Source organism: Stegostoma tigrinum, chromosome 16 (genome assembly GCF_030684315.1).
Source record: "Stegostoma tigrinum isolate sSteTig4 chromosome 16, sSteTig4.hap1, whole genome shotgun sequence".
Classification (NCBI taxonomy): Eukaryota; Metazoa; Chordata; class Chondrichthyes; order Orectolobiformes; family Stegostomatidae; genus Stegostoma; species Stegostoma tigrinum.
In genome coordinates, this window is record NC_081369.1 from 13,751,365 (window position 1) to 13,777,308 (window position 25,944).

The following is a 25,944-nucleotide window of genomic DNA, read 5'->3' on the forward strand; positions in this document are numbered from 1 at the left end:
GGAGGACCTGGGACCGGACAGAATGATTCTCCATCCCATGGATATTGGTCTGGCACCATCCCTTCTCCTGCAGCGATCTCCTCTCTCCATGACTCTGCTGTCTGCTCGCTGCTTCAGACCCCCTGGTGGGCCTTGTACTTCCTGATAAATTAAAAAATGGTGACTGGGAAGGTGACCAATTAGGAATCTGCTTCATGTTAAGGGATAACAAGGTGTAGAGCCGGATGAACACAGCAGGCCAAGCAGTATCAGAGGAGCAAGAAGACTGACGTTTCGGGCCTAGACTCTTCTACAGAAAAGGGTGTAGGCCTGAAACATCAGCCTTGCTGCTCCTCTGATGCTGCTTGGCCTGCTGTGTTTATCCAGCTCTGCACCTTGTTATCTCAGATTCTCCAGCATCTGCAGTTCCTACTATCTCTGCTTCATGTTAAATTGCTTTGGTAGGAACATTGAGGTCATGCCCAAGCTCCGGAATATTCAGCCCAATAACTTCACAGGTGCTATCACATTTCCTCCTACGTCTCTGTGTTACCCTGTTAGACAGGCTAAAGAGAAATGTCTCAATGTGTTTGCATCTACACAGCTGATTCAAACATGTTATTGTTGGTGAATCTAATGTTGTGATTTATCTTTTCCATTTCAGCCAAATCCCACGCCATGCCATGTTTTCAGTTCAAGTGGAAATGGTGCGTAAAGATTTTTTTAAAAATGCTGACATCACTCAATACATGAATGTGTAAATGAGACCATGATTCTAAAGATTAATAATTCTCCAATACAGCCACCTTCGATCAGTATGGATGTAACACCGTCCAGAATGGAGTGAATAACAAAATGGATACGATCACTTGCAGATGTCACATCCTGAGTTTCTTCTTTGAATTAACACTGGAATTGAAGGTAGGAATCATGCTCATCTCCAAACTGTAAATTAACTCTGATCTCAGTTCCATTTGGCCTGGAAGATGAGACAGGAGGTCACATCCTTCCTGCAGTTTAATGCAACTCTGCCCAAGACTTGAAAGTCCCTCTGCAACACATTTTGTAGCTCTTCCGCCCCAATCTCTGTGCTTATTTTAAAAATGTTTCAAAAAACAGCAATGTAACAATAGCTCAGGTTCTGAGTTTGGATGAACCCTCTGCTTGAAATCCCATTCTCACTTTGATACCAATGCCCATATATGGGTTTTCAATGGGACTCCCAACTCTCTTGCTGTGCCTGAGCTCCCGCGAGTGCAGACAGTACAGGAAAATCACTCGTTTTTATCCTCTGTTACAAAATGTAGGTGTTGCTGGCTGTACCAACAATTATTGCCTGTCCCTAACTGCCCTTGAGGAAGTGGTTGTGTGCTGCCCACAAGGCCCTCCATAATCCTTATCACCACAACGCTGACAGGAAGGGAGTTCTGTGATTTTCTCATGGTTGTGAACAAGCTCTGATACATTGCCAAATTGGGTCATGTAGGGCTTGATCAGCAACTTGTAGTTGTTTCAGAGATAGTGGGAACTACAGAAGCTGGAGAATCCAAGATAACAAAGTGTGAGGCTGGATGAACACAGCAGGCCAAGCAGCATCTCAGGAGCACAAAAGCTGACGTTTCGGGCCAAGACCCTTCATCAGAGAGGGGGATGGGGAGAGGGTTCTGGAATAAATAGGGAGAGAGGGGGAGGCGGACCGAAGATGGAGAGAAAAGAAGATAGGTGGAGAGGAGAGTATAGGTGGGGAAGTAGGGAGGGGATAGGGCAGTCCAGGGAAGACGGACAGGCCAAGGAGGCGGGATGAGGTTAGTAGGTAGGAAATGGAGGTGCGGCTTGAGGTGGGAGGAAGAGAAAGGTGAAAGGAAGAACAGGTTAGGGAGGCGGGGACAGGCTGCTGTGTGAATGGAGGATTGTTGATACGATGGGTTCACGGGACGTGATATAAATATTGAAAAATATTAGTTTGCTTTTGATTTTGACTTAGAGCAGGTCAGGGGGAACTGTGAATGCAGGCACCTTCAATCAGAATGGATGTAACTGGATGATAATGTATTTTCTCACCTAAATAGACATAAAGAAAAGTTCAAGGAAAGCGTGATCAGTTTGGTGTAAACATTGAACTTGTGAAACCTCCAGACCAGGAGTGTTTGATTCAAAATATGCAAATAGTTAAAAATCTGAGAAAGCCTAAGCTTTCAGTTCCGTGAGTTTTCATGTCAGAAGACTTGACAGCCCACTGTTAAAACAATCAGGAACAGCTGTTAATATGCCCTTAAAGAATTGATGTACAAGAATAATTTCTCTGGATTTGAATCACTGTTAAGCAATAATCAATGGGTTGGATGAGAGTTTGTTGTGCTGTTTTTTTTAAGGTCTGTTGAACTACATTCTTTATTGAGGCAGTTTTTTTGTTATTTTGTCCAGTAACCTTCTCTTCTATCGCTGCAGAGAACTGCAGCCTTTTGGGTCTGTGGTTTGGTAAATGAACCCCACTTTAAATTCCCGCTCGTATGAATTATCCATCCAACCCAGATTTTATTCAGGGATCTTAACTGTTCAGGGACAACATCAGCTGGCATCATAACAAAGGCAAGTGAAGAGTAACCCATTGGAATCCTGAGTTAGGTCTTGTAGACAAGTTGTAATTGATAGGATTGGCTTGGTCCTGGTTCCTGTGGACGAGACATACCTGGGAATTTTACAAATTGCCCTGTAGTTGGCAGGATTGTACCTACACTCAAACAGCTTGGATCAATCTAACTTGGATTTTCCACTCAGCACTTTGCACCAAAAATAATGAAAATGCTTCAGTTTTGTCTTTTGCACTGACGTTCTGAGCTTCCTCATTATGATGCTGGGTATAGTTGTGAAGCCAGAGAAACATCCAATTGTCCACCTCCCTTCAGCATCAGGACCTTAGGGCTTAGAGTTGACCCATTGCTTTTGGGATCACTTCCCTATGTCTATTGCAGGCTGTCTACACTGCTTGGCATGTAAGTAGTCCTGTGTTGTCTAATCACCAGGTCGACACCTCATTTTTAGGTATGTTCATGTTCTGTTGATTGACACATTTTCCTGGGAGTATGCTTTGGATTCTGGAAAGTGTACTCCAGCACAACACTGGCTTTTCACATACAGCGAGCTTTCCCAAGGTTTCTCTAAGACCTAAGCTTGCTCAGCTGCATCAAGCAAACACTACTTGTGGGATTAAATGATCTCACTTTGTACTGGCTTTAGTTATTAATGTCTCACAGGCTTCTTCAGAGCTGCACCATGGCTCCCAGTACGTACTTCTGCTCGGATTTGATTGTGTGACTGCTTAGCATCTGCTAACAGCCCTTACTCTGCCTGAAGCCACTTCTCAGCTCTGGCATCCTCTGGGTTACACCTACTGGCTCCCAGAGAGTTTCTTAATTTAAACAGAAAGCAAGTGCATGTCACAAGTAGCATGACGAAGATTTGAATGCTGCAGCATTTTGAAGTACAAGCACATTTTTAATAATCTTCCTTTAACACTGTAAGGAATGTTTGAGCTCAGGCCACAAACACATAATCCAACCTCTCATGAGCTGTCGGTGTGCCTCAATCTCTTAGTTTATATTTCAAACACAAATGTGATAAATTATCATTTTTAGTCACGCAGGTGAAAATGATATCTTTGTGTTTAAAGAAAAAGCTGTGTTCAAATAATATGTTTTGGCTGTTTTGTGAAAGTTATTGAGATTTTGCACGTTGAAATGTTTTGGATTCCTGTTGGCTTTGGTCGTTGATCACTTGGAGATCTATCGCATTGTCCTCATCCCCTTTCGAATGCGCTTCATTGACATCTTTCCCAGCGGTGTCAGTAACTTCCTTCTTCTCCACCTTCACTTCTCTTTCTAACTCTTTAGCCTTTCGGGTAGTTTATGAGCCACATCCTTCCCATCATTCTGGGCTGTTTCTTTTACACTTCTCTATTGATAGAAAACTCAATGGGTCCATTCCTTTGGCTGTGGAAAACATGTATTTCTGATTGTCAATCAGCTTCAAAATGATCTTCCTTAATCACTTGCTTTGTAACAGAATTTGACGTGTTATTTTGGTTTGTGTCGATTCATTCGATCAGCGTGAGGGGACTTTTGCTTTCCTTACCCAAATCATTTCTAGTTTCCCTGAGAAACATTTCACAGCCTTCTATACACATTCATTTTCTATCTTGTGAAGTTTTAAAAGTACAAACTTAATTTCCACTTCTTTCATAATTTCCTCCCACTTTTGTTTTCTCGCTTAGTTCACAATTCATTCTCAAATTTGTGATTTTTTTTCATTCAACATCTCTAGTTTGGTTAGTTGCCTCTGTTTCAGAGTTGTTGATAAAACCTAAAAATGAGTTTGACCACTTCACGTAATGTTTCCATTGATTTCAGAACTTATCCTCCATTGGTACCCAATTGTTCCTCAGTCAATTCCTCAGAAATCTCTTTCTCCAAGCTAAAGTCTGGATCTTTTCCTTCACACTGAACATCTCATTAATCTTGTTCTCCAGTCTGGATCAGCATTTTGTCCATCTTGGTTATTAATTCTATTCTGAACCAACTATTGTGAGCCGTCACAAAATCCTTCTCCTATTGAATGCAGTTGTCTTTGTGCCTCACAGAGGCTTTTGATATTTGACATTTTAAATTGAAGATCAATCTTTGATGAATTTGCTTCCATGTGTTTATCATTGAGACATTTTCAGCTCTCACTGAGGTAATATCGTTCCTGTGACCGATGCTGGAGTGTTCTTCCCAACCTGTAGTTTTCCTCAGCAATTCATCATTTGACCATGGAAGTTGATTGGCCACATTGATCGGTTTTTCCTGGAAGTGTGATTATCAGCTAAAGGCTGCTTGGGTTTGGCCACAGTAAGTGTGGAGTTTGGGTGAGATCAGCGTGATCAGGAACTGCAGCTGCACACTTATTGCTGTCTGTGCTGGGTAAGTCATTATCCAACAAAATTTCTACCCCTTCAAAAAGTAAACTGGCAATAATTTACACAGTTTAACTCCATTTACTCACCACATTGTAAGTTAACTTTCTACAAGGGAATAGCTTCACAAATCTTTCTTAATTTTTGATGGCACAATCTGGAACACAAATTGTAACATCAGCCACCATCAAAGATTGAAGACTCTGAAAATATTAATTAATTTTCTTGTTGCGGAAGAGAAAAAGAATCAGTCTCACTTGGAAATAAAACATCTGTGGGAAAGGAAAATGCCTTCATGTGCTTTTCTTCAAATTTGTGGATTGCTGGGACAAATTTAAATAACATGGTTGGCCCTGAGCTTGAGATAGATCCTTCTCAATCTGTGCGTTCACTGAGTTCAGGTGAATTGTTCCAACTTAGTTCAATCTTATTGAACTAAAATATTCTTTCTTGCCCCCTATTAGTTCTCCTTCTCTCTTTCCTCCCTCTTGGGCTGGAATCCTAATTCTGGGCTCTTCTGTTCTAACCAATTCTCTGCCAGCACAACCTTGCTTAACCTTGATCTTTGCTTCCCTGCATCTCTCTCAAAACAAGAGCTTTCCATAAAACCGTAAGACATTGGAGCAGAGGTGGGTGATTTAGTTCATTGAGTCTGCTTTGCCATTCCGTGAGATTGTGGTTGGTCTGATAACCTCAACTCCACTTTCCTGCCTTCTCCTGAACACCCACAATTCCCTTACTGGTTGAAAACCTGTCTATCTCAGTCTTGAATATTCTTCATGGCCCATCCTCAACAGCCCTCAGTGGTAAAGTCTCATAAGTACACCACACTCTGAAAGAAGAAATGCCTCTTCACAGCTGCCTTAAATGAGCAAACGCTTTCTCTGAAATTATGCCCGCATCACCTCGAATCTCCCTCAAGGGACAGCAACCTCTCCACACCTACTCTGTCAAGTCCCCTAAGAATGTTCAATGTTTTAATTAGATCGCTGCATATTCGTCAAGCCCCCAATAACTACAAGCCCAAAACGCTCAGCCACTCCTCATGAGACAGCCCCTCCATACTGGGTACTAATCTTGTGAATCTTTTCTGACATTGTCATCAATCATCATTGCTGCTAAAGTCCTTTCCCAATCCACTGTGCCTTCATTCCTTTGTAATTACCCTTATTTAAGCTTAGCGCAGTAGGTTCAGACCAACGTTCTTCCCTCTCAGTTTGAATGGTACATCCCACCATGTCATGAGCATTGTTTCTGAGCCATTCTTTATCTCAGTAAATTTCACCAGACAAAAATTGTCTGATCTCGAGCTGGATCCACAACATCTTATTCTTGGAAACTGTCTCAAATATTCTGTGAATTCTTCCTCATGACATTTTCCTCCAATCTGGCTAGCCCAATCTACATTAAGGTTAAAATCACACGTGATTAATCCACTGGCATTGTGATATGCCGTCATTATCTCCTGGCCCATTCTCTGTCCCACATTGTCGCTGTGGTTAGGGGGCCTCTAGTCTTTTCCTATCAGGATATTCTCGTTCTCATGGCTTCCTGTGCCAAACATACCAACCAAATCTACATGAAGATTCAAGTCATCCATCATTTTGGTTGGTATAATTTTACTGTTGCGCACAAGGAACCTGGAGTCTTTCCTTTTCCAAAATGATTATGTCGAGCACAATTACCCTAATCATCGAGAATTAGATTTCAGTTTTAGTACCATGTGTACTTGAGTGTAGGGATACAGGAGTACAATGTACAAAGTCGCCATTCCCAGCACCATGTATGGTTCAATGCCGGACACAAGCACCCAAGTATTTATTACACCCAGTGTTGGAGGTGTGCACTGATTCCATTGCAAGTTCACTTCTGCACTGGTCATTACAAAATTTAGCTTTCACCAGCGTGGTCAACCTTGCCAAACAGAGAGAGCTCAGACTGAGGTAAAAACATCAAAAGTGGCTGTCTTCAAGGAAGCAGCGATGAATATAAATGGGCCTTTTTCACCTGGGAAGGATATAGAGAGTGGCATGCTGTGGGATCAGTACTCCCTCTGTAACCCAAATCATTCAAAAATTGAGGGATGCAAAGGAACTGTCCACTCAGCCTAATACCTGTCATTTGGAAAATGCTGGAGTCTGTATAAAGGACATAATAGCAGAGAGTTCAGAAATACGTCATACAATGAAAAAGAGTCGGCATGGCTTCATGAAAGAGAAAAGCCTGACAAATTTATGAGAATTGAATAAGAGTTTGTAATCAGTAGGACAGATAATGGGGAAACAGCAGATGTAGTATATTTGGATTTCCAAATACGTTCGATAAGTTACTTTGTATCAGGCTTCATAGTAAAATATGGTCCCATGGTGTTGGGAATAGAATATGAGCAGGGATAGAGGTTTGGCTAACTAATACATGTCAGAGAGTTGAGACAAAGGGAGTATTTGTCAGGACAGCAGTCTGCGACCAGTGCAATGTCACAGGGATCAGTGCAGGAGACAGTAAAAGCAGTGGCCTCCCTTCTGCACTGTAAGAATTCTGGGATTGTGTATGGAGAGATATCCTTATGACGAGAGTAATTTTAGCCTGAACTCATTGGAGCCTCGCAGAAAGTGAGATGGAATTGTTGAAATATTTCAGGTTCCTAGTGGGTTTTAACAGTCTAGATGCTGAGAGACTTTAGGGGAAGAGGGCATAATCCCAGTGTAAAACGTTGTCCATTTAAGACAGAGATTTTGAATAATATCTTTTCTCAGAGGGCATTGGTTCTATGGAACTATTTATTGTAAAGGGGGCTGTAGAAACTGGGCCATTAAGGATATTCAAATAGATGAAGATATTTTTAGTCAGCGACAGAGTTTTGGGTTATTGGATAAAGCAGGAAATTAGTGGTGAGGACGATCAGATCAGCCATAAATGTATTGGAGGCCAAAGAAGAGTTGATGTGCTGAATGGCCTGCTCCTGCTCCATGTCCATATGTTTAGATGTGCAGCTGCCTGCTCGGCCTCAATGTTTAGCAGGTACATCTGGAACCCCCAGCAGACTGGGAAGGCTGAACAGTGCTCCAGTGAGCTAACAAGGTGTGGAGCTGGATGAACACAGCAGGCCAAGCAGCATTTTAGGAGCTGGGAGAGGTGTATTAAAATTATAATTTGAAATGCTTGGATTTTTTTCAGTAATCCAAAACTTAATCTTAGCCAGAGCTTCTGTTTTGGCCCCAGTTTCACTTCTGTTCATGTGGGATTCCCCTCTGATCAAGAACAGATGTAGCAGTTACACATTAGCATCTACTCAAGGCCTGAGACTTGGGAATTCTCACTTTTGGAATCCCCAGACTGATGCTCTGTGAGAAAAGTGATCATATTTAGATTGCCGTTGAAAAATTTCAACAGTTAACCAAGACCGAGTGGTACTCAGTTTCTGATCAAGTACAGAGACCTTCTGGAATGTTCCCTGACTCCCTTTCACATGCCCGTAACAAATTACATCTCACATTTTTCTGAGTTCTGATGTCGGACCAAAAGCTTGAAAATGTTAACTCTCTCGTTTCCCTCTCAATGGATGCTGCTGGCCATGTTAATCCTTTTCATGCTTGTCCTTTGCAGATCATTGAGCTCTTTATTGGTTGGGACATGGTGTGATCGTCTGTTGCCAAACAGTGTCACCTAAGTTATCAGGGCAATTGGCGTTTTCTTATTTTTGTTTCTAGTTAATGTGTGCACCACAAATAGATAAACCTCGTTTGCTTAATCACTGAGCACACGGTATAACAGCTGCAAACATGCGGAAGTGTCAAAAAATATTTATGTATGAATCTTTGATTTAGGATAAGTTGTAATTATTTTATCATGTTTTTTACAGGATATTTTTGACATTTTTCCAAGTAATGAACCATTTAAAATGACAACATGGAGTAACCATACTATTCATGTCGATGTCACCACACCAGTGACAGGCAGCCCTTGTGAAACACCCCTGGTAAGCTACAATAATCATACACAATCTCAATTCCATTCTGCACATCTACTTGATTGAAAAATTACCTGATGTTGTAAATTTCTACTTTAGGAATCAACCACCAGCATGTTCTCTTCAGCAGGTAAATAAATGTTTTCATAAAATCTATTATTCTAATCTGGAGAATGTCTAATGAAAGTAAAAGCAGTTTAAATAGAGAAGCTACAGTGTGTTCAGCAATTAAGCGGACATTAATAATCAATTCTGTGATATTTCCGGGTATATGATTGTTGTGCGATAGATGGACTTTGCTAAAGCACATTGAGATCTGCTGTACTTGGACCAATGTCAGAGAGCTCCGTCAGAAATTTTAACTCTGCTCAATTGCATATCCATTGCAGGAAATATTAGCACAGGTCCGATTGAATATGAATGTTGTAAAATTTTAAAAAAAGATGATAGCTGATCTGTTCTTAGCCTAAACTTCAGTTTCCTGCCTTTCATTTTGAACCTCACCGCCCGCATGAATTAATAATCCAGGAGCAGGTTCTCAGCAGTTTGTGAATTCAAATCCAACTGCTCATTAAGACATGAATAGTATGGTTACTCCATGTTGTCATTTTAAATGGTTCATTAGTTGGAAAAAAGTCAAAAATATCCTGAAAAAAACATGATAAAATAATTACAATGGATGAACACAACAGGCTAAGCAGCATCAGAGAAGCAGGAAAGTTGATGTTTCGTGTTGAGACCCTCAACGTCAACTTTCCTGCTCCTCTGATGCTGCTTGGCCTGCTGTGTTCATCCAGCTCCACAATGTGTTATCTCAGATTCTCCAGCATCAGCAGTTCCTACTCTCTCTGCTCATTAAGAGTGTCTACTTCGGTGAGGATCTCATCACAGCCTGTCTGGGGTGTAATTAAAGATTTTCCCATTGATTACTCACTGCATAACTATGTGAAGTACATCGTTCCACCAATGACCCATCCAAAGAATTTACGGATGACGGCACTGTCAGGAAAATAATGCTGTTGCCAGGGAACACAAACCCATCACTGAAGCAATCAAATGCAGTTGCAGCCTCGGTGAAAATATGCGACTAATCAGTGACTCCTTCCAGCATGTGGGGTGAGGGGGTACCAGAAATGTACAAGGTACCTCTCTCCCTGCCCTGTTGGTGCAACTGGGCCAATGTGAAGCTTGTACCATGCACCGAATTAGTGCGTCTGGCCCTTTTATATCGCAGCAATGATCAGTGAATTGTCTAACATGTCCAGTACTGCAATGGGACGGAAAGGGAGGAAAGGCTCACCGGACCTGATACATTAAGTCTGGCTTTTTCACCACAGATGTTTCCAGACCTGCTGAGCTTTTCCAGCAACTTCTGTTTTTGTTCTTGTGGGAAGAAGGAGTTTGCTGGGGACTTGAGAGCATTCTTTCTACCCTCTGTGGCCAATGGTGACATCTCAGAAGACTGGAAAGTCGCTGATGTTGCTCCTTTGTTTAGGAAGGGCATCCGGGATAATCTAGGAAATTATAGTCTGGTGGGCCTTACACCAGTGGTACGGAAACTGTCAGAGAAGATTCTTATGGACGGGATTGACCTACATTTGGAAAAGAATGAATATCGTAGCACTAGTCAGCATGGATTTGTGCTGGAGAGGTCGAGTCTCAGAAATTTGATTGATTTTTTGAGGAAGTGACAAGGATGATCGATGAGGATGTGGATTGGATGTTATCTGTGGTGGACTTCACCAAGGCATTGAGTAATGTGTCTCAGAGGAGGTTGGTCCAAAAGGTTTAGTTAACTGGCATGAATGGTGAGTTGGTAAGTTGGATACAAAATTGACTTGGTCATAGAAGGCACAGGGTATTTGTGGAGGGGTGCTTTACTGACTGGAGTTCTGTGACCAGTCGTGTTCTGCAAGGAACAGTGCTGGGAGCTCTGTTATGTGTAATGTATTCAAAGAGGTGGCTGAAAATGTAGGTGGCCTGATAAATAAGTTTGCAGACAACACAAAAATTGAAGGAGTTATGGATCGGGAGGAAGGTTGACAAAATATACAGCAGGGTATAGATTGGGTGAAAAGTTGGTCAGAATAAAAGCAGATGGAGTTTCACGTAGACAGACATGAGGTGATGCATTTTGGGAGGTCAAATGCAAAAGCAAAGTACACGGTAAATGCTGGCTCCTCAGGAATATTTCTCCAAAGAAAGATATTGGGAAGCAAGTCCCTCGCTCCCTGAAAGCGGTGACACAAGCGGACAAAGTGGTAATGAAGGCATGTGGCATGCTTGCTTTCATTTGCAGGGGCATCAAGTACAAATGTTGGCAAGTCATGTTGCACCTTAGTGAACCCACATTTAGAGAATTGTGTGCAGTTCTGTTCACCTCACTATAGTAAGGACAGGGAGACTTTGGAAAGGGAGCAAGTGACATTTACCAGGATGTTGCCTGGATTAGAGTATCTCAGCTATAGAGAGGTTGGACAGACTTAGACTGTCCAGCTGGAGTGTTGGAATCTGCGAGGCTTCCTGGTGGATGTTTCTAACACGATGAGAGGCATGGATAGGGTGGGTATTTGGAGTCTATTTCCCAGTATTGAAATGTCACATACTGAGGGGTTTACGTTTAAAGTGAGAGGGGGAACATTTAAAGATGTGCGAGGCAAGCTTTTTACGTGGATGGCAGTGAGTGCCTTGAAAATGCTGCCAGGGAAGCTGGCACAAACAGATACAACAAGAACATTTAAAAGGTATTGAGACAAACACAGGAACAGGGAGGGAACAGAAGGATATGGGTCTTGTGCAGTTAGCTGGGATGAGGTTAAAATGCCATCACAGTCGATGCAGAAATAATGGGCTGAAATGCCTGTTCCTTTGCTGTGCTGTGCTGTGTTTTATGAGGGATAATCCAATCTACTTGAATACACCAAAGAAAATGTCACAGCTTGTCTTGGCCAACCTTAAATAAGAAAGAGATTCTGCGCTCAAATGAGGAAAATTACACACGTTTCAGAACAGTTGGGATTCAGATATGGTGATAGGATGAAAACATAATGTATCAAAAAGAATCCCTGTCAGTCTAAGTCAGTTGGATAAAGTGGTGGAACATGTTTTGCCCAAAGCCTTCAGTGGGTGAAAGTCGACCAGAACAGGCCAAGCCGACCGGATTCATGCTGAGGAAGGTGAGTGGATAATTTGGCTGGAGATTTAGAGTTGGACGGGGCCCAGAGGCTCCATGGGACAGCCCAGCTAGATAATGCTCTGATCACTCTCAGAACATAAAAACCAGTTTATACCCTTCGAGCCTACTCCACCATTTAATAAGATCACTGCTGATCTCATCTTACCCTTAACTCCACTCTCCTGTCCATTCTGCGCAACACTTCCATCTGTTACTAATTAAAAATCTGCCTGTCTCCTCCTTGCAGTTACTCAGGACCCAGCATCATCCTTGACCCATCACCCGCACAACTTGACATCAGCAAGCTTCAGCTCTTCAACACTGCACTTTGGAACTCAGGGACAACCCTGACCTGCATGTTTCTACCCAATTGCTTTACCTGTAGGGACACACAGATAACTCAAGCAACGGCACAGGATGCTTTTGTGCTTTCAAGGAAACACACACATCTTCTGGCTGTCAGCTTGCTTTTTTCGTTCTCACTCACTTGACCTTTGGAGGCTGTGAGGCTCCTTGTATTTCACATTGCTTTTTTTCACACACACTCAGTGACTTCAGTACTAACTTACAGACTTCCAGCCCGGGTCTGGCTCAGTCAGAGGCTTTGGGGGAAGATGCTCACAGATATTCACAAAGTTATAGCCCACAGACAGTGTATGACAAGAGATCATCAGAGAAAAGTTACAGTTGCAGCAAAAATACACAGCCAAGACCAAATAGTGTTGAAATGGTTCGAAAGATAGTCAGAAGAAACGTATTTGTGGCTATTATGCTGTAAATAAAAGCTGACAGCGAAAGCAGCTGAAACTGGAGAAGTGGTGTTTGGCAGACGAACTGCAGTGAAACACCAAACATACCACAATGCAATGGCTTACAAGATGACGATCAGTGGCTAGCCACATCTACTCTTCAGAATGTCTCAGAGTGTAGGGGAGGGCTGATGAAAATTCTCTGGTGTTTGAAACTGTCAGATTCAGTGACAAAGAGGTCCGCGTAAACACCTGAAATAAATTTCTGCAAAACGTTCTGGCTTGTTGAAATCCTGAATGAAACTTTCCAGACTCCTTGTACTCAGGAATTTCCCCTTTCACCTGCCGTCACCAATATTGGCATGTGTTGTGTCATCCCAGCCAAAGTGATGGCCAAGTAAGCATCTCAGAGCGGTGCTGATGCTGTCTCTGATTGTCACTGCCTTGACATTAAGTCACACAGTGGGCATCCTTTTGGACATTACTTGGAGTACTGGGACCCCAATGTGGTGGTATGGAAGCTTGCACACACTTCCTGGCCTCCATATTAGGAAAGAACGATAAACCTGTCCCCGTTGTGTGTCCCTGAAACAGGTGATAGACCCCGGGCACGCGTCACCACCGGAATGCTCTCCGCTCCATTGTTTTGTTGCACTGAGATAATCAGTGCAGGAAAGCCTGGCCTAGGGATTTTTACTGGGTCCAACCAACTCTGTGGTTTCTAACTATCTCCATTGCACTGCTAGGAATCAAGAATTTGAGACTTTTGGAATGTTGCAATATGGAAGAACTTTGAGGGGGTGTGTATTCAAAATTTGTGTGTGTGTGTTTTTGTGAGAGAGAGATGTGCGTGTGAGAGAGAGAGATGTTTCTCTGAGTGCCTGTATGTGAGAGATGCGTGTGAGGTTTGTCGGTGTGTGAGGTGTGGTGTGATTCTGTGGGCCGAAGTGAGGCATTAGCAGCAATCAGATCTGTGAAATCTGTTCCCAGTTAAATGTAAAATTGTCTTTTTCTATTATTACCATTGAGGATGTTCAGATGTGTTAGTCACCTGATCCAAAGTGTTGGGTCAGCAATGTCAAATATTTGAAATGAGTCAACATTCCTGAGAATTTGGCAGTAATTTTAAAGTCACGCCTTTTTCATGATTTTAATTGGATTTCGAAAGTGAGTGGCTAAACGGGAGAGGTGAGCAGCCAGATCCAGTAATTAAGTGCTTTTTCTGGCATTGCTTGTGGGTCTGTGGGAGGAACATAGAACTGTACAGCACAACAATGTCGTGCCGAACTTTTACCCTAAACCTCAGGTCTGTTTAACCTCTGCCCTTCCCTTATACTCTCATCATTATGCCTATCTAACAGCTGCTGAAATGCCCCTAATGGGGCCAACTCCACTATCCTCTCCTGAAGTTTGTGTTTCTTCCCTTTGCCATGACCATCCATAAGCCCCCACTCAGAACCAAGCATGTTACCTATCCTGGTTGCCCTGCCTTATCACAGCCTGCAAAACCCTCTGAATCATTGGGCACAGTTTCAAACAGTCCCAGGAGAAATCCTCGCCACCAACTGGGCTTCTCGTCCAAACTGTTCAGCTTGCCAGCTGCTGGGAAACGGTTTACCATCAATTCCTCATCTTTGCACGTGCTCACTGCTGGTGCTATAAATCCTATTGCTGTGAATAAAGATCCAACTTTAGTGCTACATTAGAAAATGAGAAAACATAGTGAGGGAATTATCGCCATTTGTATCTTAACATTTTCCTAATGGTACACAGTACGAGGTTCGTCTTTCTCAAGCAACACAGAAAGCAGACTCACAGAGGTTTGTAATATGTGAAACGACCACACACTGAAATTACTCAAAAATAAATCCAAGCTATTTTACTTGCTTTTATTTTGTTTGCTCCATATTCTGTCATCATGCAGGTAACAATCCGACTACTCAGAATTTGGATCCCAACCAAATGTGCCGTGACATGAAACAGCAACTGACTTCCAGGGAAAATAATACGAGCAACTTTGATTCAGTGAACAACTTCGTCGAAAAATGTTTAGGTGTCGTTCGAGATAGGTAGGTATCAGTTCTTATAGAATGTAATGTTTACCTGAGAACAGGATCTGTGGGGTTGATCAATGGCACATTGTTTAACACTGCTGCCTCACTGCATCAGTGGCCTGTGATTTGAGTCCAGCCTTGGGTGTCTGTCTGTTTGGAGTTTTGCACATTCTCCTCAAGTCTGTGTGGGTTTCCTCCCACTGTCCAAAGGTGTGCAGGTTGGGTCGATGGGCTTTGCTGAAATGCCAACAGTGTCTAGGGAAATGCAGGTTCGGTGGGTCTGGGTGGGATACTATTTGGAATTGTGAGATCACGTTCAAAGAACTGGACGACCAGGATCAGTGAGTGGTGAAAATAGCCTCTTTATAGTACATTCACAGCAGTATGGTGTCGGCAAAATAGAATTCCAAAATCAAAGCTCAAAAGTAGCCGTTTTTACACAGAATTCAAGCTTACATTAACATTCTAACACTTGAGTGTTAAGCAGTAGGTATTGTACAAAAACTGTTTTGCGGGAAATCAAAGATAATTTAAACATATGCTAAATGTTAGCGGCTATTGTTGTGTTAGCGGTTATTTCAACGAGATTAGTGTGTCTGCCTGGTTTGTTCATGAATCAAAATGTGTGAGTCTTGTTATTTTCAACGTTAGAATTTTCGTTCGGAAAAGGCATCTTGAGTCTTTTAAAATAAAAGTCTGAGTTCCAACAGTTGTGATGGTCTGTTTTTTTTATTCACTATCGCTTGTTTACTCAGTTTCATAGTTGCATCTATCTGTGGGTTCCATTTACTATCATTCATTCATTCAGATCATGGTCACACCTGTTGAAGTAGCGCTGTCAGTTTCATTCATTCGTTCAGGGTCACTCGGGTCTGGACATAGCACTGTTAGTTTCGTTCATAGGTTAAAGGTTGCTTACATAAATTGCGTAGCGTTTGTTCGTTTATTAGGGGGGTATAGTTTTATAAACATGTTGAATAGAAGCTTGGGACAAGTACCTGGTTACATAATATCCAGGAAAAGTCTGCAGTGAGGTAAAGTTTTACTTTAAAGGAAGAGGGCTAATCCAATTATCACCTATTGTCTAATAGTTGGAGCTAATCTGGCTCCCGGCAGAAGATAAAAGGCTTGCAAATAGTAGCTATTCACAGTTGGATTTTAATATCAAGCAACACTGTTTTTGCTATGGGAGTGCAAGAAGGTTCCATCCTGTAGTACCTGTGCAGTTTTGTTAGCAATCGTGCGTGACTGCACCTTTGAATAGAATGTCGGTCTTATTTAAATGGAATTGTTTTACACAGTTTGAAATGTCACTCAAAGATGTCAGAATTTCTTCATGTGTTCAACTTTTTAAAGCTCGTTTTTTGTCTCATCTGTTTAAGGCTCAGTGATTGATCTCATTAACCAGTTATCAAAATTTAATGTCCAACACACATCCAGTCCCTGGTAATGTCGGCTGCCAGGCTCAGAGCATCTCCAGGGCTCACAGTATGAGAAATATATCTTGTTTCATCTCATCATTTACTTAATACTCAAAAGCATGTTTTGCTGGATTTATGAAAGTGCTTTGCAGCATTTCTAGTGGAAAAGCATACATGTATCAGAAACAAAGATCCCTCTCATCTGGTTATGAGCATATTGGGGTGGCCCCTATAAGTTGTATTTGTGGAGACACATACATGCACTCATTTGTAGGAGCTGTCTGGCATGAAGCTGCTCATCTACTAGACAGTTTATAGGAAACAACCATTAGGTGGTCAGGAGATAGTCAAATTATTCACCGCTTTTGCCCACCTCTTTAGTTCACTGGGAAGGATTGCACAGGGAATGCAATTTCTTGAGCTTTTCTCTATTTTCTTGAATTTTGTAATCCATGACCTGAGCTGCTACATAAAACCAAAATAATTTGTTTTCCTGGTCTGACAGCATCTGTGGAGAGGGAAACAAAATGAGCATTCCTTTCTGAAGAATGGTCATATTTGACACAAAACTTTAACTCTGTTACTCACTGCACTGATGCTGCCAGACTGGGCATTTCCAGCACTTTCTGCTTTTATTCATTTGCTTTTCTGTTGTAGTTCAACTCTGGAGAGAATACTCGCACAGATAGAAATCGAAGGAGAAAATCAATCCTTCTCCTTGCCAAATTTCTTTGCTCACATCCAAAAAATAGAAGCTGACCAGTTTGCAGGACTTCACTTTCCTACATCTGATTTGGTAAGTGTTGCGTTTAGCTGGGTATTGTAAGCAATGACTGTCATGTGTTGGAAACTAACATCACTTCCAGAGAAAATTTTGGGAGATGTTTCGAGAAACTTCCAGTAGTTGTTTTTTGAAAATTGAAGTTTATGCCCCTCCCTTGAATTCTCTTTGATACTGTATTCTACACTTCCCTGATTCCCTTCAATGTTTGTGAACTATCTAAAACCAACAGTTCATCTGATTCCAATCCTCTCCAAAGCTGCCCTTGAATTTAGCATCAGGAGCAACACCACAATTGTTTATCATATTTATGAAGCACTTAGAGTTCGCAATAAAAAATTTCAAAATTTTTATATGAAATCAATAAAGGTGGGCATTTCCACACAGTATAAGACATCTAATAACTGTAGATTGGGCATAGAATTTACAAATAAATTTCACTACAGATAAACATGAGGTAGATATTTTGTTTAGAAAGATAAAGCCATCATCTATTCCGTGAAAAATAAGCTTTTAAGTTTTAAGTAGTAACAATGGGATCTGGGTATCAGCACGCAGATTATTCAAAGCAGGTTATTTTCCTTAGAGCAAATGAAATAAAGCACTCGGTTTGTTTCTGGATGAATAAACTGAAAAGGAAGGAAATTAATTAAAATGTGTCTCAAACCTTGAATAGATCACACTCTGAGCATTGTGGGAAGTTCTGGTTGTTGTGTTCCAAACGTTTGTTAGCTCAGTTGGCAGCACAGCTGGTTCCTGCTGCACAATGATGCCCACGGCGTGGCTCAATTCCCCCTCTAGCTGAAGTTAACATGAAAGACTTGCCTTCTCAACTTCTCCCCTCACCTGAGGTGTGGTGTCTCTTGGGTTAAACTGCCTCCTGTCATCTCTTTCAAATGGGTGTGGGGTCAATGGCAAGTTTATCTTCTTGTTGTGTTATTCAAAAGTTAAAGTATATGCAGACACTGAAAGGATGCAAAGACAATACCTGAGAAAGTTACCAGGTGAACAAGGTTACAGGTATTGAGAAATATCGATCACTGGAATGATGGTTCAGAGGTTAGCAATGCTGCCTCACAACACCAGGGTTAAATCCCAGCCTCGAGCGACTGTCTGTGTGGAGTTTGCACATTCTCCCTGTGTCTCCATGCGTTCCCTCTGGATGCTCTGGTTTCCTCCCAGAGTAAAGATGTGCAGCCATGGGAAATGCAGGGTCACAAGGATAGTGGGGATGGGGTCTTGGTGGGATGATCTTCAGAGGCTCACTGTGACCTGGATGGGTCAAGGGGCCTGCTTTTGCACTGTTGGGATTCTAGGAAAATTGCAGAATGAATAAGCTGGGTTACTTTTCCCTCCTTGAAAGGAGAAGGCTGAGGCATGACCTAATGGATGTCTGAGAAATTATGAAAGGTTTCAACAAAGTTGACATGAAGGGAATGTTTCCATTTAATGGGGAAAGAAAACTCGATTCCAACATTTAAAATAGTCACTGAGAAATCAATTCGGGAATTAAGAAGCATTCTCTTTACTAAGAGAGTGTGTGTAAGAATGTGGAATTTGCTGCTGTGGAGGAATTGCAGTGAGCTGCACGCATGGATTTAAGGGGAGACCAAGTATGAAAATGTGGGAAAAGGGAACAGAGCAAAGCTTTCCACAATGGGTTTGTAAATGCTTTGACAGAATGATGCTGCTTTATATTCTTCCATTTTCTCATTCTGTGGGTGTGGCTGTAACAATTGAACTTTGAGACATGGCTCCTACAGCACTAAAGTTGGCCAACCTTACACATTTTTTGAAAACATGAGATTTCCTGAAAACACTCCGATCTATACCTCTTGTTCTTACAGTCCCGCATGCCTGCATTCTTAGAGACTTGCCCCAACTTTTTGCAAGTCCTCCACCTGACCTCGCTCTGAGAGCTCATCCCCACCTCCATACGCCCCCACCCCTCTCCTTCTCACTGAATGGTCACAACAACTTGTTAGCCATGTAAAGGTGTGCTGGTTGTTCAAGGTTTGGGACGCTGGAATGCAGCATGAGTCTCTCAGAGTTAGATACTGAAATATAGAAGGCAGTTTGAGGCAAGCATAGATTTTTGGTTCCAATGGCCTGTTGCTATGCTGCAAAATCTATGTACTTGTGGAATTAAAGAAAAATACACAAAGATTGACTATTGTTTTCACGCTAATTCACAACCAGGTTCACAAATCCCTTTAGTGTATAAAATCTGCTGCCCTTACCTGGTCTGATCTATATGTGACTCTTAACTCTGAAACAAGCAGGGCTCTGAAAAATAGAAAGGTTACAGGAAAGCCACAAGTGCTTCCGTCCATGACAGTATGGATGTGAGTGACTACCGCAGAGCCCCAAGTACCCGTTCCGACTTCACACTGATCGTACCTTTGTTGGGACAAGGTGAAAGACAGCAGTGGTTGGTTAACAAAAGAGATGATAGTATAAGGCAAAAGAAGATGACAGTGGAACCAATAAAGAAACTAAAGGTTAGTCTCAAGCAGAAGTACATGTGGGAAATGGCAGAACCCTCACCAATAGCTGGTGTGTGAAAAGATAGGGGCAGCACTTTTTGCTTGTCCCCATCTCAGATCTTCCCCTTTTTTGTCCCATTGCTCTGCCTGTGTTGCTTAAAACCTGCTGCATCTCTGCCTTTGTTTCGAATTCTGACACAAACTCAGCAACCTACAATGTAACTCCAATTCTGTCTCTGCAGATGCTGCCTGATCTGCTGTGTATTTCCAGCATTTCCTCTTGTTCTTTTTGATTTCCAGCATCCACAGTAATTTGCATTGTATTATATCCCAGGTAGATTTTCCATGCTCAGCTTGTGGATTGCTGAAGTCATTGTTATGACACTCAGCAGAACAGTGGCAGACATTAACTGCTTATTTTGATGTGGTAGATCCCACCAGTGAATAACCCAGCGAGTAAGTGTCTGCGTTTGCCCGTGAAGGGAAGGTCTTTCTCAAGGAAGAATCCAGGGAGGTACGCTCCCAAAATTCCAAGCGAAACAGGAGCAGGAGTAGGCTGTTCAGCCCCTTGAGCTTGCTCCGCTGTTCAGTTGGATAATGGCTGATCTGTCACTTCTCAGGCCCACTTTCCTGCCTTTTCACCATATCCCCTGACTCCCCCATTGATCTAAGAATTCTGAATATCTCAGCCTTCAACATACACAAGGATTCATTCCCACAGGTCTCTGTGGCAGGCAGTTCCAAAGATTCTCTGTGCTCTGAGGTAAGAAATTCCTCCTCCACTTAGTCTTAAATTGCCCCCCTCCCTTTGTTCTGAGACTATGCCTGCTGCTCCTCGACTCTCCCCTGAGGGGCAACACCCCCTCAGCATTTACACTCTTCAATCCCCTGAAGAATCTGACTTGTTTCAATGTGATCATCTCTCAGTCTTCTAAACTTCAATGAGAAGAATCCCAGCCCATTTAGCTTCTACTCATGAGACACTTCCTCCATACCAAACGTCAACCTTGTGAACCTTTACTGAACTGCCTCCAATGAAATGCAATTTTTCCTGAAATAAGGGGACCAAAGTATTCCAGATGTGGTCTCACAAGCACCTTGTCCCATTGCAGTAAGACTACCCCACTCGTCTACTCCAACCCCTTTGAAACTAGGGTGAATATTGCATTAGCATTACTGATTGGCTGCTGCACGTTATGTGCAGGACTTTTGTATTTTAAGCACAAGAGCCCCTAAGTTTCTTTGTGTTGCAGCTTTCTTCAACATTTCTCCATTTAATAAAGACTCTTTAGCTCTCCCTTCCAAAACGAACAACTTCACATTTTTCCACATTATGCTCCATCTGCCAACTTGTTGCCCATTTACAGAACTTATTAACATTTCTCTGCAAACTGTCGGTATCTCTCTCACAAGCTGCCTTTCCACCTCTTTTCCTTGAGCATGTTGCTTGTGAAACTTCAGTGTACAGGCTGGGCTGAAGCTTACATGATGCTGTTGTCAGGGATCCTGGACTCGAAAGTAGATGGAAATGGATTTCCAGTTCTGTGAAAGTAATTCTTTTGTTAAGCCTTGTGCCAAAACAGGCTTTCCAAGAAATCACATGCTCCACCTGAAGGCCCAAGCAAGCCACGTGCTGGAATAATTACGAAAGGATATTTATTTGTTTTTTTTGTCTCCATTGGATGTGGGCATTGCTGACTGGGTCAATGAGTAGGTGGTGGTGCGATGCTTTCTTGAAGTGCTGCAGTCCACATGCTGTAGGTAAACCCACAGCGGTCTTAGGGAGGGTTTTCCAGGATTTTGACTCGGTGACACTGAAGAAATGGTGACATGTTTTCAAGTTACAATGTTCGGCTCGCTTGGAGTGTTTACTAATTTATGATTTATGGCCCTTAGAGACAGTTGGAGAGAGGCCACAAGCAGGTCCAGTTTGTGAGAAAGACATGCACTGGAAGAGCAGTTTAAGTTTTGCGGTTGTCAGACCATCAGACCTTTTTTGCCATAAGTTGTTCCTGCAGAACAAGTAGACAGGGCGGAAAAACCCATGAGCATGTCTTATAGTTTTGTGAGGAAAGGCGAATGCATCAGCCAGTGCATGTCTCAGAAAAGGCAGTAATGGGGAAAAAAATCCCTGTGTGTAAGGGTCACCCTGGTGAACCTGTCAACTGAGTAAAAATTGACAGGAATGATAGTTCACAGGGGTTAAGATACTGTTGTTGAAGCATTTTAATGTTGCTTTTTGCTATTTACAGTGGAATACGCCCAAAAAGTCTGATTTGTATCATGTTTTTATTTCTGGTTTTTTATCCTCCTAAACTTAGAAAAAAGAAAGCTGTTATGTGTATGTTCAGTGACTGATCACCATGGTACCAATAATTTGTAAGATAAAATTTATGGCTAACTGAGCTGGGTTTCACTCTGGAATCTGACTGGCCAAGAATATTGTCAGCTGTGATTATAACAAACAACTTATTTACCTTGTTTAACTCAAACAGATCCAGCAGAAAAATATCTCGAGCTTGATCCGAAATGTTGAAATTGAATTGCCTCCAACTCTTCTGGACAGCGTTAAAGCACAGACAAATGCCCTTATAGCTAGAATCATTTTTGTTATCTACGGAGATACAAAACGTTTCCAGGTAAAGTAGCCAGAATAATAATTGAAATATAATGCAAGTTGATGTAATGTTACATCAAGTAATTGCCGCATTTATAAAATTGACAACTTGAAATGTCATTCTTTGTCACAAAGTGGAATCCGAGAAAGGACGGTGGGTTTTTGCTCATTAGTGCTGCTCTCCGTTAACGTTCTTCACTGTCCACTATCCCACCAATTTTGGTGTCATAACCTCCAACAATGACAAACCAAAGTAGACCGAACACCAATCCATACTAGCCACAGGTCTGCAGTCCAAAAAACAACCCTCCACCATTACCCTCTTCCTAAAGTCAAGCCAATTTTTGTATCCAATTGGTAAACTCACCCTGAATTCAAATTAAGTTACCATTACTGATGAGTCTAGAGTAGGAAAGCCTTTGACATGTTTTCACAAAGTCTATGAAGACAGAAACCACCACTCTGCCCTCAACTATTTTGGTTACTTGCTCAAAAAACTCAATCAAGTTTGTGATACATGATTTCCTTTGAGAAAAAACATGCTGACTCTCTGTCACCAGTCCTTGCCTCTTCAAATGCATTGAAATCCCATCTTTCATAATCACTTCCAATAACTTATTCACCATCAACGTCAGGCACACAGGTCAACAGTTCCCAGGCTTTCAGCACAGAGAGCATTGAACTGTACAGCACAGAAATGGGCCCTTTGGCCCACAATGTTGCATGGACCATGGTGCCACACTGAACTAATCCCGTCTGCCTGCCCTTGGTCTCATATCCCCCCATTCCTGCATATTTATGCGCTTATCTAAAAGTCCCTCAAATGCCTCTGTCATATTTGCCTCCACCACCCCTGGCACCATGTTACAGACGCCTATCACTCTCTGTGTGAAAAAACCTGCCCCTCACATCTCCTTTGAACTTTTCCCCTCTCACCTTAAATACATCCCTCCCCACCCCCACTAGTTTTAGACATTTCAACTCTGAGATAAAGATTCTGACCATCAAACCTATCTCTCCATCCCATAATCTTGTAGATTTCTATCAAGTCTCCCCTTAGCCTCCACTGTTACAGAAAGAACAACTCGCGTTTTTCTACCCTCTCCATGTAGTTCATAGCCTCTCATCCTGGTAGCCTCTTCTGCACCCTCTCCAAAGCCTCCACATCTTTCCTGTAATGTGGTGACCAGAATTGAAAGGATTACGCCAAGGGTGGCTGAACCAAAGTCTGACAGATCTGCAATGTAACATTCTGACTCTTCAGTTCAATTCCCTGACCAATTTTCTGAAATAAAGGCACAACGTCAACTTCCCTCCAGTTCTCCGGCACCTCACCTGTGGTTACAGATGTTACAAATATTTCTGATAGGAGGCCCACAATTCTCCCCAAATTCCCACAATGTCCTGTACACACTTGATCAGGTCCTGGCGAGTTATTACCCTCTATGTTTTCTAAGAAACTCCAGCACTTCCTTTCTGCAATGTGGACTGTTTTCAAAACATCATTATTTATTAGACCCCTCCCACCTTCCCCCACAAACCCAAACAAAATCATTTTCTTCACAGTGAAAAAAAAACTGACGCAAAATACTCATTTCATATCTCTCCCACCTCCTGAGGTTCAACACAGTGATGACCTCATTGACCTTCAAAGGGGCCCTATTCTCTCTCTCGCTGCTCTTTTGTTGTTAATGTACTTGTAGAATCTCTTTGATTATCCTTACCCTTATCTGCCAAGGCCATCTCATATCCACTGTGTGACCTCCTGATGTCCCTCTTAAAAATGCTTCAACCCTCTTTATTCACTTCAAGGGATTTGTTTGATCCCAATTGTTTATATCTAATATCCGATTGATTATATTTTTGACTGGAACTTCAACATGTTCATTCATCCATTCTTCTCTCAAAGTGTCATGAGTCTGTGGAATTCAATATTACACAGTGCAGTCGGTGTGGGAGCCTGAATAAATTTGAGGAGGAGGAGAGAAATGGATTTTGAATGAATACTGGGTTAGTGAGTTATGGGGAGCCAGCAGGAAAGTGGAGTTGAGGCCGAGATTGTTTGAATGGCAAAGTAGATTTGAACGGCTGAAATGCCTCCTGCTGCTTCCCATTCTTATGTTTCTCATTGGCATTTTGTCTTCTTCTTCGTCTGTGAAAACAGACACAAAGTATTCAATATATAAATCCATCATTACCTTGGTGTTTCTGCCAGAATACCAGTGTCTAACAAATAAACAGAGAACAAAGCAAATAACAATGCTTTCAATATGAGTCTATTTCATCTTTTGCATCACTGAACTTTCAAACATTAATCCTCCTTTATATACTCCATTTTCAATTAGTAATTTTTCTCCACTGGCCAGTTCATATCCACCAATTCTCCCAATCGCTCTTCCACTGAGAATGTTGTGTTCTTGCGAAAGGATTGGGCAGTACGGCCTGGAACAGTTTTAAATAGCTTCAAAACTGGTTGAAATTGTGACTCTTGTCATACGTGAAATTGAAGGTGCTACAAACATTGGAAAATCCATGGGATTGCAGAACGATTTCCACTTTTAACTTGATGTCAGGTAAAATGGAACACCGGCAGCAGCAAACTTAGTAATTCCTTTGCTGTATGAAGAACAGGAGATTACTTCCATCCACACGGCATGAACTTTTCTGCTTCCAGTGTTCCACACCTCAGATAAAATTGTCTCTGACTGCAGCAAGAGATTCTTAGTTGAAAGGTTGGATCAGAAACAAGGTGTTCAAAGGTGAAAGGAAGATATGAGGACACCGTTTTAATCAGCCTTTTGGAATGTTGGTGAGGACATTCCTACGAATGAATCCAACTATGTTTATGCCAAACTGTGCTGCCTGTGTCTTGTTTGGGAGGGTGATTTCATGCCGGCTGCGCACACATTCCATTCAGAAATGCTTCTTCTTCTGCTTCACTTCCTGTAATATCAATAAGACCAAATGGCTGCGAAAAGGTTTGTCGACATGAACTTAACCAAATTTCATCCTGTAAAAGAAATGTGCATTTCTATCTTTAAAAAAAACTGTGCAGTCCATAACTGTCGGTTTACATGACTGTTGCTGTTTTGTGCCTTCAGACTGAAAATAACAGCACCGTATTAAACAATCTCGTAAGTGGGATAGAAGTGGTGAATGTCACCATTGAAAATCTCCAAGACCCAGTGATCATTGTCTTTCAGAATACAACCTTACCGGTAAGGAAAATAGTCATTCATTATTGGTGATGCAATGGACGAAATAAATTATTTCAGTAAATGCATGTCCTTTATCATATTCATCAATTTCGTTTTAGAATAAGACAATTGCAAAATGTGTCTTTTGGGATTTCAAAAACGGTGAGTTCACATTTGATTCATAAAAAAACTTTATTAAATTCTCGAGTTGAAGAGGAAATGTTAATGCCTGATTTTCCAACTTGTCATTGCAGGCAACACAAGTCTTGGTACTTGGAGTGAGTCTGGTTGTACGACAGAATTTCAGCCTCATAACATCCGCTGCAAGTGTAACCACTTGACTTCATTTGCTGTGTTACTGGTATGAATGTTACGTCAAATTACTGTGTTTTATTCAGTGTGGATTGCAGTGGGGCCAATAATCCTCCAACATGCTGTGATCAGTCTGACCTCTCATTGCGGTTTGAATACAATTTCATCGCAGCATAAAACAGAAGCATAGAAACAAAGACCATTTACATAACGGATAGAGACCATTCTGTACATCACGTCTGTGTAAACTGA

General features: G+C 41.9%; 1 protein-coding gene across 3 annotated transcripts in view; it reads left to right on the forward strand.

Annotated features, from left to right (window-relative positions):
* The window catches only part of LOC125459919 (adhesion G-protein coupled receptor G2-like), a 48,995-nt gene that overhangs the window by 16,190 nt on the left and 6,861 nt on the right, over positions 1-25,944 (forward strand). For all 3 annotated transcript variants that reach the window (XM_059651542.1, XM_059651541.1, XM_048546908.2), the window contains 10 exons: positions 644-686; positions 782-900; positions 8,793-8,909; positions 9,000-9,030; positions 14,749-14,893; positions 16,957-17,095; positions 22,062-22,205; positions 25,285-25,401; positions 25,500-25,542; positions 25,635-25,741. In XM_059651542.1, coding sequence (XP_059507525.1) covers positions 644-686; positions 782-900; positions 8,793-8,909; positions 9,000-9,030; positions 14,749-14,893; positions 16,957-17,095; positions 22,062-22,205; positions 25,285-25,401; positions 25,500-25,542; positions 25,635-25,741 — 1,005 coding nt within the window. The remainder of the gene's footprint in view (positions 1-643; positions 687-781; positions 901-8,792; positions 8,910-8,999; positions 9,031-14,748; positions 14,894-16,956; positions 17,096-22,061; positions 22,206-25,284; positions 25,402-25,499; positions 25,543-25,634; positions 25,742-25,944) is intronic.